The sequence below is a fragment of the Chiloscyllium plagiosum genome, unplaced genomic scaffold (genome assembly GCF_037043375.1).
Source record: "Chiloscyllium plagiosum isolate Xiang-an unplaced genomic scaffold, Cpla_swu_hap1 HiC_scaffold_9, whole genome shotgun sequence".
NCBI lineage: Eukaryota > Metazoa > Chordata > Chondrichthyes > Orectolobiformes > Hemiscylliidae > Chiloscyllium > Chiloscyllium plagiosum.
This window is the reverse complement of record NW_028270147.1, coordinates 92562626-92582311: the sequence shown is the minus strand read 5'-3', so window position 1 is coordinate 92582311 and position 19686 is coordinate 92562626. Positions and strand designations below refer to the sequence as shown.

The window sequence follows — 19686 nt, the reverse complement described above, 5'->3', positions numbered from 1 at the left end:
CACTGTCTTTTTGTCTGTCTTTTTTCTTTTTTAAGTGCTGTTGTTTTGATCTTTTTCTCCCCCCAAAGTTCCAAAGCAATGCAACAGCTTATAATACATAGAACATAGAAGAATACAGCGCAGTACAGGCCCTTCGGCCCTCGATGTTGCGCCGATTCAAGCCCACCTAACATACACTAGCCCACTATCCTCCATATGCCTATCCAATGCCCGCTTAAATGCCCATAATGAGGGAGAGTCCACCACTGCTACTGGCAGGGCATTCCATGAACTCACGACTCGCTGAGTAAAGAACCTACCCCTAACATCTGTCCTATACCTACCACACCTTAATTTAAAGCTATGCCCCCTTGTAATAGCTGACTCCATACGTGGAAAAAGATTCTCACTGTCGACCCTATCTAAACCCCTAATCATCTTATACACCTCTATCAAGTCACCCCTAAACCTTCTTTTCTCCAATGAAAACAACCCCAAGTGCCTCAGCCTTTCCTCATACGATCTTTCTACCATACCAGGCAACATCCTGGTAAACCTCCTCTGCACCTGTTCCAGTGCCTCCACATCCTTCCTATAGTATGGTGACCAAAACTGCACACAATACTCCAGATGCGGCCGCACCAGAGTCTTATACAACTGCAACATGACCTCAGTACTCCGGAACTCAATTCCTCTACCAATAAAAGCCAGTACGCCATGTGCCTTCTTCACCGCACTATTTACCTGGGTGGCAACTTTCAAAGATTTGTGTACATGGACACCAAGATCCCTCTGCTCATCCACACGACCAAGTATCCGACCGTTATCCCAGTACCCCATCTTTTTATTACTCTTACCAAAGTGAATCACCTCACACTTAGCTACATTGAACTCCATTTGCCACCTTTCTGCCCAGTTCTGCAGCTTATCTATATCCCGCTGTAACCTGCCACATCCTTCCTCACTGTCTACAACTCCTCTGACTTTCGTATCATCCGCAAACTTGCTCACCCAACCTTCTAACCCCTCCTCCAGTTCATTTATAAAAATGACAAACAGCAATGGTCCCAAAACAGATCCTTGCGGAACACCGCTAGTGACAGCACTCCAAGATGAACCTTTGCCATCAACTACTACCCTCTGTCTTCTTCCAGCCAGCCAACTCCTAATCCAAACCTCCAACTCACCCTCAATGCCATACCTCCGTATTTTTTGCAGTAGTCTACCATGGGGAACCTTATCAAACGCCTTACTAAAATCCATATACACCACATCTACTGCTTTCCCCTCGTCCACCTCCTTAGTCACCTTCTCAAAGAATTCAGTAAGGTTTGTGAGGCACGACCTGCCCTTCACAAAACCATGCTGACTATCCTTGATCACATTATTCCTATCCAGATGTTCATAAATCCTATCCCTTACAATTCTCTCTAAGATTTTGCCCACAACAGAAGTGAGACTCACCGGCCTATAGTTACTAGGGTTATCCCTACTCCCCTTCTTGAACAAGGGAACCACATTTGCTAGCCTCCAATCTTCTGGCACTACTCCTGTAGACAACGAGGACATAAAAATCCAGGCCAATGGCTCTGCAATCTCCTCCCTTGCTTCCCAGAGAATCCTAGGATAAATGCCATCAGGCTATAACCAGGCCTAAACTCCTATAACCTCAGCCCAAACTACCTCAGATGGCGAGTCTTCAGCCAATCCTATCCCTGTTCTACCCATGTCTCCGTAATAGCCACAACATCGAAGTCCCAGGTACCAACCCACGCTGCAAGTTCACCTACCTTATTTCGTAAACTTCTTGCATTGAAGTATACACACTTCAAATCACTTTCCTGTTTACAGGCACCCTCCTTTGAAATTGATGCCATGTTCCTAACCTCCCTACACTCCAGGTCCTGCACCCTAAAGCTACAGTCTGGGTTCCCATGCCCCTGCAGAGTTAGTTTAAACCCCCCCCCCAAGAGCACTAGCAAACCTCCCACCAAGGATACTGGTGCCCCTCAGGTTCAGGTGTAGACCATCCTGTTTATAGAGGTCCCACCTTCCCCAGAAAGAACCCCAGTTATCCAAATACCGGAATCCCTCCCTCCTGCACCATCCCTGTAGCCACGCATTTAACTGTTCTCTCTCCCTATTCCTCGACTCTCTATCACGTGGCACGGGTAACAAACCAGAGACAACAACTCTGTTCGTTCTAACTCTGAGCTTCCAACCTAGCTCCCTGAAAGCCTGCCTAACATCCTCAGCGCTCCTCCTACCTATGTCATTGGTGCCAATGTGGACCACGACTTCGGGCTGCTCCCCCTCCCCCTTAAGGACCTGGAAAACACGATCAGAGACATCACGTACCCTTGCACCTGGGAGGCAACATACCAAACGTGAGTCTCTCTCGTTCCCACAAAACCTCCTATCTGTGCCCTGAACTATCGAGTCCCCAATTAGTATTGCTCTGCTCTTCTCCACCCTTTCCTTCTGAGTAACGGGGACAGGCTCCATGCCAGAGGCCTGAGCCCCGTTACTTGCCCCTGATAAGTCCGTCCCCCCCCCCCCCCCCCCCCCCACAAGTATCCAAAACGGTATACTTGTTCTTGAGGGGAACGGCCGCAGGGGGTCCCTGCACTGGCTGCTTCCTCCCAGTCCCCCTCACTGTCACCCATCTATCTGCCATCTTTGGAGTTACTACTTCCCTAAAGCTCCGATCTATGACCCCCTCTGCCTCCCGAATGATCCTAAGTTCATCCAACTCCAGCTCCAGTTCCCTAACACGGTCTTGGAGGAGCTGGAGATGGGTGCACTTCCTGCAAGTGTTATCAGCAGGGACGTCCATGGCATCCCTCACCTCAAACATGTTGCAAGAGGAACATACAATAATTACTGCTCCTAGAATTTGAGGAAATCAACTCCAGCACTGAAAATATCTCAAAAAAAGTAGTTCTTACAGCCACATTTTTATTTCCCATCCTCCATCTTGAATTAAGCAGAATCCTATGGGATAATTTTTTCCTAAGTGGAGAATGGGAACATGAGAACAAGCTTAGCAATTTTCGGATTTTCCCTTTTGCCATGTTTGAAACAAGAATGCAAAAGGATTTTTTTTAAATGTGACCTCTGTTATTTTTTAATTCACTATGGCATCAAAACTAGTCAAAATGATCACACTAAAAGGGAACACAAATCCGAAGTACAACACTAACTATTTGTGGTGACAGGACTGACCAGGGGAAATGAAAATGTTGCTATGCCTTTTTGTATTTTGTGCCTTGCAGCTGGTCTTTTCAACATGTTATCAATTTTAGTAGTTTAATTCTCATGAAAAGACTACATCTAAATATTAAATATATCTTGTTTGCAAGTATTGGTAGACTGCTTTGTATTTCCAGCAATTTCTGTTCTCAAATGATCCTTGAGTTGTTGAATGTAATTGGGAATGTAAGTGGGCATTATGTGGGGAACTGGTGATGGTACATTTTTGGAAAGGTCAGGTTTCGCTGTAGATTTGGCTTAGCTCCAGTGTTTAAGTATTTTGAGATGTGTTTTATGTTCCCATTAGGGATAAAATGTCCATACATATATGCAGCACATATTCACATATCACAGTATCCTTAAGACGATTCCTTGAACTAAGTATGAACAAGCTGCAGTGCTACTGGTGTAATTTGTAAGTGTCAACCATTGCTTTGTTGAAAGCTATATGTTCGTAATTCAACACTTAGGTATTATTAAAAGAAAAAGTTAGATCAGTATATTTATTTGCCTCATCTTTATATTCTTTTGTGATGTTGCATTCTTAAAGTATAATCTAGGAGGCTATTCACCGAATAGAGGGATCATTGAGATTGATGTGTTTTATCTTGCTGCTACTTACATTGATCATTATCAACACACGTGGTCTCTTCTACAATTGCTTCCCAGCTCATACTTTGTTGACAGCAGTATTTCTATTTCACAGTAGTCCACTGAATCATGCTGTTTCTATGGCTGCTTTGAAACAAATGTTAGTGAAATCTTTTTTTTTAATTTTGTGTGTTTTGAAATTAAGTTTGGTTCTTGATATTGAGACACTCCAATACCTGGGCCACTTGCTAGTATAAGGTAGATTCAGTGTCACTTCAATTGCTGATGGCAGTACTTGGATCTAAAAAAAATCCTTTAACTTCTTCCAGTCTTTGGCCTGTTGCAGTTTATTTAGATGTCTTTTGGAAACTCTCCAACACTGACATGTTGAGAACTTGAAAGATCAGATGAAGTTCCTGAAGTAATTATGAGATATAAGAGTTACTTTTCATACAGTCATTTCCAGACTTTGTATTTTGAATCAGGTGATCCAGTTTACTTACAAGATGAGTGAGTTAGTGTTAGTCAGAGTATGCCAGTGCTTTGTCAAGAACAAAATTCATTGTCAGTGAACTTAAACAGTAGTGCTCACATTTTATTTGGCAATGAGAATAAGGAGATACCTTATCCTTACTTGGCATTTGCACACAGACACTTAGTGGATTTTCTTTAGTTGATGAGGAACTCTGCCTCCTCCCTTTAGGAATGTAATGTCTGACTGTAATGCCCTCAGTGCTGTCTTGGCTGAGGCTGGCCAACTTGTTCTAGAATAGATGTGATTGATATCTCAGACTAATTTTTCATCTTCTTAAACAAATATCAAGTTTTTGTATTGCGTGAGTTTAACATGTCTATTTTAACCTTTAATTTGGTCTAGGTAAGTCTTACTACTCCTAGTTCTTTCAGTGGAATTGCTTCCTTGTAATAAAGTAATTATTTAAATAAACTGGATTGTGGGGACCTTGACAGAAGACTATTTCATCCAGCTTGCCATGCTACCTTTTTGGTAAAACTCTCCAATTGGACATACTCCTTTTTTGTTGTTGTAGCGTTTCTTTATGAATCTATTTGCACCATTTTTTCAGCAGAACACTTTAGATCATCAGAACTCATTTCATAAAAAAGATTCACTCTCTCGTGTTCTTTAGCTCATGACCTTAAATCTGACTCCTCAAGTAACTGCCCACTGGAAGTCGCAACAATTTCTCCTGACCTCCTTATCAAAACCCTTTATAATTTCACATACTTCTATTAGCAACAGTGCTGAAAGGAGAACGATTCAAGCTTCCCAGTTCTCTCCACATAACTGAAATTCTTTATTCCTGATACCAATTTAGTAAAGCTGTAATGCTATCTTCCGAGACCTGACAATATCTCCTGAAAAGTAGTGTCTCCTAAAATTGAGGTTCCGATTGAAGCACAACCAATGATTTATAAAATTTAGCATAACTCCCTTACTTTCGTACTCTGTCTCCATTTATAAAACCTTGGATCCTCTATGCCTTTTTAGTAGTCTTATGAATTTGTCCTGTTCTCTTCAAAGATTTTTTCTGCGAACACAGCTCTTCCAATTTCTCAAACTCCTTTGAAATTGTGCCATTTAGTTTGTTTTGCCCCTTCTCATTCTTTCTTCCAGTACGTGACACTTCACACTTTCCTGCTTAAATTTCATCTATCACAGAATCATAAATTATTGCACAAGACAGGAATTTGGTCCATCGAGTCTGCTGATGGAGTTTTTCAGCTTAATATTTTGAGCACTTGGAGCTTTCAGTCTGTAACCTTGTAGATTACAACACTTCATACACATATCCAAATACTGTTTAAATGTGAAGAGGAATTCTACCTTTACCATCTTTTCAGGTAGTAAGTTTCAAACCATTGTTCTATCTAAGTCAGGCACATTTTTGATTTAGAGTCATAGAGATGTACAACATGGAAATAGACCCTTCGGTCCAACCCGTCCGTGCTGACCAGATATCCCAACCCAATCTAGTCCCACCTGCCAACACCTGGCCCATATCCCTCCAAACCTTCCTTTTCATATACCCATCCAAATGCTTCTTAAATGTTGCAATTGTACCAACCTTCAGGATATGGGTTGGGTAAGGTTGCAAATGGGAAGTAAAGTTAAAGCTATGATTCTCTTGAAAGGTAGGGCATATTTAAATGCTCAAATTAACCTATCTTGCTCCTCGTTTTATGTTCATCACCATCTTGATGGAAAGTATTTTTTTCCTCTTCAACTCCTCAAATTGTTTGCCAACTATTTGAATTTATAACTCCCATTAACCTCTCTTGCTAAGCACCTTCCAAACCTGTAACTCTACCACCTAGAAGGACATGGGCAGCTAATACAGAGGAATACTATTCCTGCAAGTTTCTCTCCAAGCCACACTCTGTCTTTACTTGGAATTATGTTGCTGCTCCTTTATTGCCATTGGGTCAAGATCCTGTTAAATTCCTTCCCTTAACATGTTGACTAGAAGTAAATGCAGTGTTCTAGTTGTGGCTTAACTGGCACTTAGTACAGTTCTAACATAACCTCCACATTCTTCTGTTCTGTAACTCCACTAATGAAGAATAGCAACCTGTATGCTTTCTTAAGCTACTTTGTCTATCCCACTTTATCAGATTTATGAACATGCACTCCACGATATCCTTATTCCTCTACACTTGTCACTAACCTATTAATTGTGCATTCCCTTGTTTTTTGTTTTGTCCTCTCCAAATGCTTTACCTTGCACTTTGGATTTGAAATTTATTTGCCAATCTGGCCAGTATGTCCTCCTGCTACCTGCTACTTTTTTCATCATCTGCAAACTTCTTTTCCCAAATCTAACTCTTTGTGTACTTTGAAAGGAAATGATCCAGTACTGAACCTTGTGCATTCCAATTGCATACAGCTTTGCAATCACACAAACAGCTGTCAGGCTTACCCTTTGCATTCTTCCACTGAGCCAATGTTAGATTTAACTTGCCATATTCCCTGGGCTCACATAAGCATGATCTTTTCTGACTCTGTCTGCAGTTTCGCTAGTTGTCTGTATAGCTGAAAGTTGCCACTGTCCTAACTATAACGAAGATCAAATCTGCTGGATTAATGGAAACTCCTGGCTATCTCTACTCTTGTATTCTAGTCCTTTTGAAATGAAAGCTCACACTGCACTTTCCTTCCTAACTGCCAACTGAACTGCACATTAACCTTAAGAGAATCCTGAATTAGGACTCCTAAATCTCTTTGTGCTTCTGATTTCCAAAACCTTTCCCAATTTTGAAAATAGTCTACATCTCACTTCCTACCAAAGTGCATAACCTCACACTTTCCCACATTGTATTCCATATGCCACTTTTTTGTCTGCTTTCCAAGACTGTCCAATCCCTTCTGCAGCCTCCCCATTTCCTCACTGCTACCTGTCCTCTACTTATCTTTGCTTCTTTACTGGCTTTTTTCTTTTATTTCTTCTGACTATAGTTTCACTTCCTCATGGAATACTATACAAAATCTTTTTTTGTATTTAGTGGAAGCTGATATTCCAGCTCAAACATGCTCACATTGGTAGCAGTAGTTGTGGTCCTCGCTCCCGCAGTGAGGTTAAAGGGGATTTTGAAGGTTACTGACTTTACAGATGAGCATAACCTGTGAAAGAAGCGATTACTAATGCCAGGGATGGAACACAACTCCACTGCTGGAGAGAAATACTATGTGGAGGCACAGTTATACAGTCATAGTCAGAGATGTACAGCATGGCCACAGACCCTTCGGTCCAACTTGTCCATGCCGACCAGATATCCCAACTCAATCTAGTCCCACCTGTCAGCACCTGGCTCATATCCCTCCCAACCCTTCCTATTCATATATCCATCCAAATGCCTTTTAAATGTTGCAATTATACCCCTCAGCCTCCAATGCTCCAGGGAAAACAGCCCGAGCCTATTCAACCTCTTCCTATAGCTCAAATCCTCCAACCCTGGCAAAATCCTTTTTCCATTTTGTTTCCATTTTATGTCCTATTTCCATTTTAAAAATAACTACTTGTTTTCCATCTAAAGCAATGCACATCAAGATTATACAAGAAATTGATTGTCATGCCACTTAAATCCAATCAAGAAGTTAAAGCAAGTAGAGTTTAAAGATAATGAAATTGTAAATTTACTTTCTCTGCTGTATAAAAAGACATGAGTGAACAGTTTCTGAATCGTGTAGATTAAGAAGATCTCAGATTTTATTCACTTTGCTGAGTTATATATCGAAGAGGTGTAGTTGGTACTGCTACAGTTAGCTGGCTGGAGCGAGGAAGAGGAGAAAAGCAAGTGAACCAGTTTCCTGGTCTTTCCTGTTATCGTGCACTGGAAATCTGAATAAAAACTGAAAGAACTGCGGATGCTGTAAATCAGAAACCTGGAAATCTGAAGACTGGGTAATGATTAAAATGAGCTTCATCACATAGCCTGCTGGCCTTGCTTCTGATGGGGACAAGTAAGTAACTGAAGCAAAAACCAGAGGACATATCTTTTGTAGAGCTGTACCCTAGTTAATGTTGTGCAATATATTCTAATACTTTGAGTGTTTTGTAATTATTATAAATATATTGCTTTATAATTGTGCAGATTATTTTTATATCTTATGCAGTAACTAAATAATTGAAACTTTTATTGTGTTGAAAAGCAATATAGCAGTCTTAATAACCGAAGAGTCTATGCAAAAATACCATTTTCAGCTCGCCACAACTGATGGATCGAGCACATCCAGTTGTAGACCGTGGTGGGTAATTAAACAACTCCTTCGAGGAGGAGGCTCCACAAATATCCCATCCTGAATGATGGAAGAGCTCATCTCATCAGTGCAAAGCGTTTGAGCTATAGGAAGAGCTTGAATAAGCTAGAGCTATTTTCCCTGGTGCTTCAGTGGATTAGGGGTGACCCTTATAGAGGTTTGAACAATCATGAGGGGCATGGATAGGGTGTATAGCCAAGGAGGTTCACGGGAATGGTCCCAGGAATGAAAACATGAGGAACATTTGAGGACTCTGGGTTTATACTCAGTGGAGTTTAGAAGGATGAGCGGGGACCTAATTGAAAGATACAGAATACTGAATGGGCTGGACAGTGTAGGTGTTGGGAAGATGTTTCCATTGGTAGGAGACACTAGGACCCAAGGACACAACCTTTTCGAACAGAAGAAGAAACCTCTTCAGCCAGAGAGTGATGAATCGATAGAATTCATTGCCACAGATGGCTGTGGAGGCCAGCTCATTGAGTATATTTAAGACTTAGTTGGATAGGTTCTTCAATATCAAGGGAAACAGGTTATGGGGAGAAAGTGGGAGAATGGGTTTTGGAAACTTAACATCCATGATTGAGTGGTGGAGCAGACATAATGGGTTGAATAGCCTAATTTCTGCTCCTATGTGTTATAGTCTATTTTCCAAGGTGGGGGAGTCCAAAACTATAGGGCTTAGGTTTCAGGTGAAAGTGGAAAGATACAAAAGGGACCTAAGTGGCAGCTTTTTCATGCAGAGGATAGTGTGGGTATGGAATGAGCTGCCAGAGGAGGTGGTGGAGACTGGTACAAGTACAACATTCAAAGGGCATCTGAATGGGTATGGGAATAGAAAGGTTTAGAGGAATGTGGGCCAAATGCTTTCAAGTGGGACTAGATTAATTTAGGATATCTGGCCAGCATTGATGAGTTGGACTGAGAGGTGGTCTTCCGTGCTGTAACTTTTTCTATGACTCTGTGACACCTGTGCCGTTTGTTATACCATCTAAACTAATTCCATGTGCCTGCCCATGGTCTGTATCCATCTATTCCTTGCCTGTTCATATGTCTGTCTAAATGCCTCTTAAACTTTGGTAACGTATCTACATAGTTGATTAGAAATTTTTTTTAAAAATTGAAAATAGCCCAGGATTATTTGTTTCTGGTTGAAGGTAGGTGTTATTAACTACAGATTATGTTCCTTTGGATATATTTGAATAAATCAGAATGATCATTTGTGCAGTTTCTGTTTATGTAAGCTAATTCTTTAAATTGGATGTTAGCAGTTAAAATGTGACATGGCAGGTTGATAGATGATTAACTAAATACATTTGTAGAGAATCCAATCCTCACATTTTCAGCATTTTTAATTTTTGATTAAAATGAAAATATACAGATCCACTTCTCAACAATATGAATTAGGACAATAACAGGGATTTCTGTTTGTACTAGCTACTAAAAGTACATTTGCTCATCAAACAGATGAATATACATGTCCACAGGGGATCCCTGTAAATAGAATTATTGAAGACAACTATAAAGGGGAAAAGGAATATTGAATTACTTGGTATACAGTATACCTTGCATTAGATTATCTTTTTGTAGCTTAATTTCTCAGTTGGACAGTGTATGGAAAAGGTCAAAAATCTAACTTCATGCACAGTGGGTAAGGAGATAACTATGAAAAGGGGGACAGTCAACCCAGGACTTGAGCATGTGCTTAAGTGTGTGTAATGTATGAAACAAGGTAAATGAGCCAGTAATGCAGGTTAAAAGTAGTGGACATGGTGTTGTGGATATCAGCGATGCGGCGCGAGGGGATTGGGGCTGGTTACTAAATATCCAAGGATACATGGTCTATCGAAAGGACAAGAAGATGGAATGGGGGTGGGGTTGCTTTGTGGTTAAATTAAATTAAGTAAATAGCAAGATAGAGATGGAAGATGTAGAATCTGTGTGATATAGAGTTGAGGAACTGCACAGGGAAAAAGAACCTAATGGGAGTTGTGTTTAGACTTCCTAGCAGCAATCAGGATATGGGGAAGAAAATAAATCAGGAGATAGAAAAGGCTTGTAAGAAAGGCACTATTTACAATAATCATGGAATACTTCAATCTGGTTAAACCACATGTGGAATGTTGTGAGCAGTTTTGAGCCCTATATCTAAGGAAGGATATGGACAGGATCCAGAGGAGGTTTACAACAATGATCCCAGGGATGAAGTACATGTCATATGATGAGTGGTTGAGGACTCTAGGTCTGTACTCAGGGTTTAGAAAGATGGGGATGGGGATCTGATTGAAACTTACTTAAAGGCCTGGATAGAGTGGACATAAAGAAGTGTTTCTCTTAGTAGGAGAGACTAGAGCATGAGGGTTTAGCCTCAGAGTGCAAGAGCGACCTATTAGAGCTGAGAAGGGGAGGAATTTCTTCAGCCAGAGGGTGGTCAATGTATGGGTCTCATTGCTGTGGCAGGCTGTGGGGGCCAAGCCATTGAGTGTATTCAAGACAGAGATAGCTAGATTCTTGATTGTTAAGGGGATCACAGGTTACAGGAGAATGGGTTGAGAAACGTATCAACTATGATCAAATGGTGCAGCAGACTTGATGAGCCAAGTGCTCTAAATACCTTAGGTCTTAGGAATGCTTTTGTCGTAGACATCATGTTCGCTGATATGCCATGGTTTTTTAACCTCTTTTTGCTTTGAAAGTTAAAGATGGAAGTCATAAATTAACTTGCAAGTGGTTTTACTTCTGTGCGAATTTGCTGGTTTTGACTTCATTTTACCACATGTACCTACTAAACTATCAAACTATCAATCACAGGATCATAAGGTATACCTGGCCTACCCTATGTAAGGCTTTGCCAGAGCCCTCTATCTGGTTTTATTTCTACTTGCAACTAATCTCACACTTCTCTTGGTTTGAATTCTCACTTGCATGCCTAACCAAAATTTTATTCTTATGCAATCCTATATTGAAAGATTTTAAGGTAAATCCCAATTAAGTATATTTCTCTCTTCATCTGATATCCATAAATGTATTTCTTTGATTACGAGTTAATATATTGACAACTTGGACAGCTAAAATAATTTTTGTTGAGAAACATGCACCTGTAGATGTCAACTCACTATGATAAATAATTGTTACTTCAGATTCTTAGGAATTTGCAGCATGGAAGAAAGCTGTGTCTAGGTCCTGAATTTGAATGAAATAAATAGTTAAGAAATGTATTTTAGGTTAGTTAATTGTACAATGATACTATCATGGTACAAACTTGCTCGCATGGTATTTTACAAGTAATTACAATTTATTTAGGTTGTTGACAGCATCACCATTTGTGTGTAATGGCAAGGTGTCTTGATTTGAGTAAGTCTGTACGTGGCATGCCAGTGTTACTACTTGCGTCATAATGATGGGAGGTAGGGCCCTCATGCTGAGATCTCATTTAACTGTTTGGAAGTGGGTTGGGGTGGGGGCATTGGTGTTGAGTGGGGAACCAACCCAACCTAACTGCCTCTCAATAACAGAAGTGGGAAAATAAAGCTGGTGTGTCAATTTAAATTTTGCTTGTGTATTTTTCAATGGATGTGTCAGGTGACTTAATTAAACAAGGGAGAGCATGTCCTGTATCAAAGTTAAAAACTAATTTCTAATGGGTATTTTTATAATTTTGTTATTCGTGATGCACAGGAAAAGGTTTCCCATAAACATTTTGGAAGATGGTAAGGGAAATAAATCGCACGTGATTGTTTACACTGATCAGGGCACTACAGAGCTATACAACCTGAATGGTGCCCAAGGCGCTATTTGTTCTGTCATGTTTTCCAACGAAGATTTGGCTTTGGAGTCAAATAAATTAACTGAAGTATTGAATATCCTCCTTTGATGTGAAACTCCTAGCCCTGTAGCGAGCTTTTTATCTGTAGGTATATAACTTGTATTCTCAATTTAGCAGGAGTAAAATTAGGTCTTCACTTTCAGAAAGACTGGCTTGCTTATCCTTATTCTATTCATCTCCTCACCTCCCATTTCCAAAATGAAATCAACATTCTTGAAATTCTGGCTAAAAGTTATATTTTCCTTGATAGATGCACTCAAGTCCTATGTTCTACAGTCTATCCATGTGCTGCTTTTGAAATTAAGAGACTGAGGATTTTCATTGAGAGGGTGTATTCCTTCCAACAGTATGACTGCTAAATTCCTACTGGTATGTGGTGCTAGGTTATTTAGAATATGTTGTAAATGTTACAGCTGGTGACCTTAGTAAAGCGATATTATTTTACTGAAGGAAATCTGGCATTGACAAAGTTTTCTTTTTGAGGCAGCTTCTGTACTTCAATTCTTCAGTAAAACCTGCAATTATTTCTTTCTGTTTTGCTTTCAGGTGATGGAGAGTGAGGAGTTCATGTTGTTACCAGCCAATCAACTCATTGATATAATTTCCAGTGATGAGTTGAATGTACGGAGTGAGGAGCAAGTTTTTAATGCAGTCATGGCCTGGGTCAAATATAGCATTCAAGAGCGACGTCCCCAGCTTCCCCAGGTAAGCATTCTTCAGGTGAAAATCTGAACCCTTGGCCTTGTTTTACTTGTGTTTCAAAAGCAAGAATTCAAGAAAGATACTCTGTTCCTAATTCTAATGAAGCATAGAAACATGCTGCATACTATGTGACTTGTTTATCTCTGAGCTTTAATTAGAATGCTGCTACTAATCCTCTGTCTTAGACCAACCATGTATTGAAATTACTCGCGACTAGAATATGAGCATGGATTTGAACTGGACTATTTTAAGTGGAATGAAAACTTAAATATTTAAGAAATCAGATTCAGGCAAGAAAGGAAGATTTGCATTTATATAATGCTTGTCATGATCTTAAGTGGTCCCTAGATGTATTGTTGTGAATTAATCTGATGAATAAAATCATTGGCCATAGACAGAACTGGTGTATTAAGCTCAGCATAATTTCACATCAGTCAGTGCAGTTACATTGTGTGTTCTGATGAAGAGTCACTGGACTTGAAACATTAACTTTGCTTTCTTACCAAAGATGGTGCCAGTCCTCCGGAGTTTCTCCAGTAATTTGTTTTTGTTGTACATTGAGTGTGAGTTGTTCTCTTTTTTTATTCCACTAATGTATCTCTGAGACAGTTCTATTAGAATAGTTTGGTTTTTTGAGAGTGGGTATTTTACTATTAGGCTAATGGCAATGCAGTAACATTATTAACTAGCTATTTAGATATGCAAAACTAGTTGGATTAACTTAATTTCTGATTAATTTTTTGGATTGTTCACATACCTAACCTCCGTTTGGTCATTGTAGCATTGGCAATGTGGGTATGGTGGGGCAAAAAAGCCTCTGTACTCTAGATTTTGATTGGAGCCTTAGTTAAGAATTGAAGTTTAGGAAATCAGAGTGAACTAAAAGTCTGTCCTAGCATGTGCCAGTGCCTAATTATTGAACCATCATCTGGCACCTTCCACATGTCCTAAAGTTTGCTTATTTTAATGGCTAAACCCATCTGCTTGACCCTCCGCCACTGATGTCACTAAGAGATAATTGGACATGTTGCACAGACGGCCCTTACCTTATTTGGGCAAATATGTAATTGGGCTTGCTAAATTCTAATCATTATGTCAAGATGCAATTGTGGATACTTTCAAAATTTTAAGTGGTTGAGAACCTAACTATTTTCAATGCTTTCATTTATGAGTTAACTCAGTTCTGCATGCTTGCTGCTACAGTTACCTACATTGCAGGTTTATTTTCCCTATTGAGCTTTCGGAGAGAGATTTTACAGGGATGTCATACACTTTATTTTTTTTTTAAAATTTTAGGCAAACAGTCTCAATGTCACATTAGTAGAGATGTAACTGTAGACTGGACTTTCCCTCAATTCAGGGTGCAGTCTGATGTAGCCGAAAATGTGTTGCTGGAAAAGCACAGCAGGCCAGGCAGCATCCAGGGAACAGGAGAATCGACGTTCCGGGCATAAGCTTTTCTTCAGCTTATGCCCGGAACGTCAATTCTCCTGTTCTCTGGATGTTGCCTGGCCTGCTGCGCTTTTCCAGCAACACATTTTCGGCTCTGATCTCCAGCATCTGCAGACCTCACTTTCTCCTGCAGTCTGATGTAGCACCATCTAAAGAAATAGAGACATCACTTCAAAAAGTAAGGACTAAAATCTTCCTGACAGCAGTTTAGACTCATTGATTTGCTTGATGTACATTTGAAACCTTATTATTTATTGTTCATTCAGCTGAGACTGTAACTGGGAGTCATGAGAGATTTTCTATAGCTTATTTACCTGGTCTGGCTTACATGTGACTCCAGACCCACAGCAATGCCTGGTGATTAGGGATGGGCAATAAATGCTAGCGTAGCCAGTGACAACAGCATCCCATGAATGAATAAAAAAAAGGATATGATGGTCCTTGCTTGACACATTCTTACAGTGACATCGTTGAGATTGGAAATTCAGCAATATTGAGCGCTACAAATGTGAACCCAGCTTTGAAACTTTGCATGTTTGGCGTACAGTGCAAAGTGTAAATCAATTTTTTAGAACATAAGTTACCATCAATATATTTATATTGGGAACTATTGATCCAAATAATCTCAGTTGACTTCCTCACTTTAGGTATTACAACATGTTCGTTTGCCGCTGCTCAGTCCCAAGTTTTTGGTGGGTACAGTTGGTTCTGACCCCCTCATCAAGAGTGATGAAGAGTGCAGGTATGATTCTTTTTGTTTATGCTCTCTTGCATGTAACCCTTAAGGCTGCGTGTATCACAGATACTGCACGTATGTGCTAATTTTTAAACAACTTCAGTTTTGCATAAAGATTCAAAAAGTGTTTTATTGTTTAACTTGCTCCTTAAAAATATCAGATATAAAGCTTTTCTGCAAGCTCCAAATGGTGAGCTACAGTTTCAGCAGCTGTTTCCTAAAACGGTGTAAAGGCCAGATACATGTAAACCAGATGAGATGCAAATCCAGTCATGTGGTTGCTGATGGCTGGCAGCAGAATTGACAAAAGCAGAGAGCCACTCTGCTGACACTCCCACAATTAACTAGGCTACATCTCCTCCCATCCCCCTCCTGTAAAAATGCAATCTCTTACTCCCAGTTCCTCTGTCTCTGCCATACCTGTTCCCAGGAGGAACAATTCCACTCCAGAACATCTGAGATGGCCTTGTATTTCAAGTACCACAATTTCCCCTCCCACATGATCAACGATGTCCTCTAGCACATCTCCTCCACTTTCCATACCTCTGCTCTTGAACCCTATCCCTCCAACCACAACAAGGATGAACACCCCTGGTGCTCACCTTCCACCCCACAAATCTCCAGACACAGTATATTATCCTCCTCCATTTCCACCACCAACAATCAGACCCCCAACCATCTGAGATATATTTCCCTCCCCGTCCCTATCTGCAATCTGCAGAGACCATTCCCTCATGACTCCCTGATTAGGTCCACGCCATCCACCAACCCACGCTCCATCCCCAGCACTTTCCCTTGCTACCGCAAGAGATCTATGACCTGCACCCACACCTCTCCCCTCACCTCCGTCAAGGCCCCAAAGGATCTTTTCACATCAGGCAGAGATTTTCCTGCATATCCAAGCACCTCTGTGTCTGTTGCTCTTGATATGGTCTCCTCTACACTGGGGAGACAGGGTATCAACCAGTGGAGGAACATTTCAGGGAACATCTCTGGGACACATGCACCAAACAACCCACTGCCCTGTGGCCGACCATTTCAACTCCCCCTTCCACTCAGCCAAGAATATGCAAGTCCTGGGTCTTTGTAACCGCCAAATCCTAGCCACCAGACGACTGGAGGAAAAACGCCTCATCTTCCATTTGGGACTCTTCAACCACATGATATGAATGTCGACTTCAGCAGTTTCCTTATCCCCCCCATCACTACCACCACCACCACTTCATGCCAGATCCAACCCTCCAACTCGGCACAATCCTACCTGTCCGTCTTCCTTCCCACCTATCCGCTCCACTCTCCTCTCCAACCTACTGTATTCACACCCCTATCTGCATCTACCTATAGCCTTCCCAGCTACATTCTGCCCATCCCCACCCTACCCTTCTATTTATGTTTCAGCGACCCCTCCTCCCCCCTGCCAACATTCTGATGAATGGCTTATGCCTGAAATGTCGACTCTCAGATACTGCCTGACCTGCTGTGCTTTTCCATTGCCACACTTTTTGACAACAACTGAGATTTGACTGTGACCTACTGACTCTGTAAACTAAGGTTTTAAGTACAGGTTCACATGGGGAGGCAATAGCCTTGTGGAACTATTGCTAGACTATGAATCCAGAAATCCAGGCAGTGTTCTGGGGACCATGGTTTGAGTCCCACATGGTAGGTGGTGGAGATAGAATTCAATAAAAATCTGAAAGTAAGGATCAAATGATGGCCAGGAAACTATTGTCAATTGTTAGACAAGTCCTATCTTATTGGAGGAGAAAGTGAGGTCTGCAGATGCTGGAGATCAGAGATGGAAATGTGTTGCTGGAAAAGCGCAGCAGGTCAGGCAGCATCTAGGGAACAGGAGAATCGACGTTTCGGGCATTAGCCCTTCTTCAGGAATGAGGAAAGTTGGTCCAGCAGGCTAAGATAAAAGATAGGGAGGAGGGACTTGGGGGAGGGGCGTCGGAAATGTGATAGGTGGAAAGAGGTCAAGGTGAGGATGATAGGTCAGACTGGGGTGGGGGCGGAGAGGTCGGGAAGAAGATTGCAGGTTAGGAAGGCGGTGCTGAATTTGATGGATTTGACTGAGACAGGCTGGGGGGAGGGGAAATGAGGAAACTGGTGAAATCCGAGTTCATCCCTTGTGGTTGGAGGGTTCCTAGCTGGAAGATGAGGCGTTCTTCCTCCAACCGTCGTTTCGCTGTGGTCTGACGATGGAGGAGTCCAAAGACCTGCATATCCTTGGTGGAGTGGGAGGGGGCTGTGCAGAGGAGATGACCTGGGGGGTGCAGTGAGAGAGGGAGAAAGAGAGCTTCTTCAAGGAAGGCATCCTTGTAAGAGGATTCTCACTGAAACCTTTGTAGAGGGAGAAAGAGAGCTTCTTCAAGGATATGCAGGTCTTTGGACTCCTCCATCGTCAGACCACAGCGAAACGACGGTTGGAGGAAGAACGCCTCATCTTCCAGCTAGGAACCCTCCAACCACAAGGGATGAACTCGGATTTCACCAGTTTCCTCATTTCCCCTCCCCCCAGCCTGTCTCAGTCAAATCCATCAAATTCAGCACCGCCTTCCTAACCTGCAATCTTCTTCCCGACCTCTCCGCCCCCACCCCAGTCTGACCTATCATCCTCACCTTGACCTCTTTCCACCTATCACATTTCCGACGCCCCTCCCCCAAGTCCCTCCTCCCTATCTTTTATCTTAGCCTGCTGGACCAACTTTCCTCATTCCTGAAGAAGGGCTAATGCCCGAAACGTCGATTCTCCTGTTCCCTAGATGCTGCCTGACCTGCTGCGCTTTTCCAGCAACACAAGTCCTATCTTATTGTTCCATAGAAGCCCTGCAGTGTGGAACCAGACCATTCAACCCATGGAATCCACAGTAATCCTCCGAAGACCATCCCACCCAGACCCACTTCCTATCCATCTCTGCAGCCCTGCATTTCCAAAGGCTAACCCACCAGCTTGCACATCCCTAGACACAATGTGCAGTTTAGCATGGCCAATCCACCCAACCTGCACATCTTTGGACTGTGGGAGGAAACCGGAGCACCTGAAGGAAACCTATGCAGACACAGGGAGAATGTGCAAGCTCCACACAGACAGTTGCCTGACACTGGAATTGAACCAGGGTCCCTGGCACTGAGGCATTAGTGCTAACCACTAAGCCAGCGTGCTGCCCCAAACATTTACAAACATCCTTTTGGGAAGGAATCTGCTCTCCTCACCCAGGCTGGCCTACATGTGATTTCAGACCCACAGCAATGTATAAAAGGCATCTGGATGAATATATGAATAAGAAGGCTTTGGAGGGATATGGCCTAAATGCTGGCAAATGAGACTAGGTTGATTTGGGATATCTGGTTGGCATGGACGAGTTGGACCGAAGGGTCTGTTTCCATGCTGTACATCTCTATGACTCGATGACTTTCAACTGCTGTCTGGGCAATTCAGGATGAGCAGTAAATTCTGGCCTGGCCAGTGACACCAATGTCCTGTGAAATAATTGGAGAAAAAAAGGAAAAAAATGCTTTTGGACTTCAATTTCCAACTCAACTGTTCGAAGCATAGAATGCAGGACAGCGGAAATGGAAATGTAGAAGAAAGAGAGAGGAAATTAAAAGCTGATTATAATCATGCTGTGATGTTCATGCACCTCTTGTGAACAGCAATTTGAGAGCAGACCTCCTGCCTGTCTTCATGCAAAAGGACCTCAAAAGGGATTTATTTCACAAGGGACACTATTCAGTGCCCGTATAATGCATTCTACTCAAATGAATATTGTAAACGTCTCGGTGAGTGAAGAGTAGGATAAAACTAGACAAACTGATATTACACAGTAATTAAAATAACCACTTCTTACAAGCACAGTGGTATTAATAACACTGCTGAGTTGAAAGAATGATTTGGTTCACACACATTGCTACCGCTTGTCAGTACTTAACACCTTGTCCAATGGGGAACACTGTATATAAGTGAAATTTAATACTGATCCTGACAGCTGATGATTGCAAATTCAAAATTTCCTAAAATGGTTAATGTTTTGATGTGAGGTCTTCACACCCTTTATCCACATTTCCTGGTTTTGAGTGATTTTCTATCTAAAGAATATCTAAGCTAAAATTTAATTATCTATAAATAAATCTCTGGCTAACTCATTCTAATAACCTAATAATAGCTTTCCCTTTAATAGTATGATCTATTTGTCAGGGGCTTGCAGTAGCAACCTTGGCATAGCTCACAATGTCAGAACATATGTTCAGCTCTGACCAGAAATAGTGTGAGCCTTGGAGAAAATGGGTGTTTTATTGAAAAGATACCATTCCTCTTTTTTTTTCTATCAAGAGGAAAGTATGTGTCTATCTAACTGACATGACTAG

At 41.6% G+C, this 19686-nt stretch overlaps 2 protein-coding genes across 3 annotated transcripts in view; one reads left to right on the top strand and one right to left on the bottom strand.

Moving 5' to 3' along the window:
* Window positions 1–19686, top strand: part of klhl20 (kelch-like family member 20) — a 106258-nt gene that overhangs the window by 54846 nt on the left and 31726 nt on the right. For both annotated transcript variants that reach the window (XM_043699960.2, XM_043699961.2), the window contains exons 3-4: window positions 12972–13130; window positions 15227–15321. In XM_043699960.2, the coding sequence (XP_043555895.1) occupies window positions 12972–13130; window positions 15227–15321 (254 nt within the window). The remainder of the gene's footprint in view (window positions 1–12971; window positions 13131–15226; window positions 15322–19686) is intronic.
* Window positions 4186–19686, bottom strand: part of cenpl (centromere protein L) — a 72544-nt gene continuing 57043 nt past the window's right edge. The window contains exon 6 of the transcript XR_015758212.1: window positions 4186–4238. The gene's annotated coding sequence lies outside the window, so the exon portion shown is untranslated. The remainder of the gene's footprint in view (window positions 4239–19686) is intronic.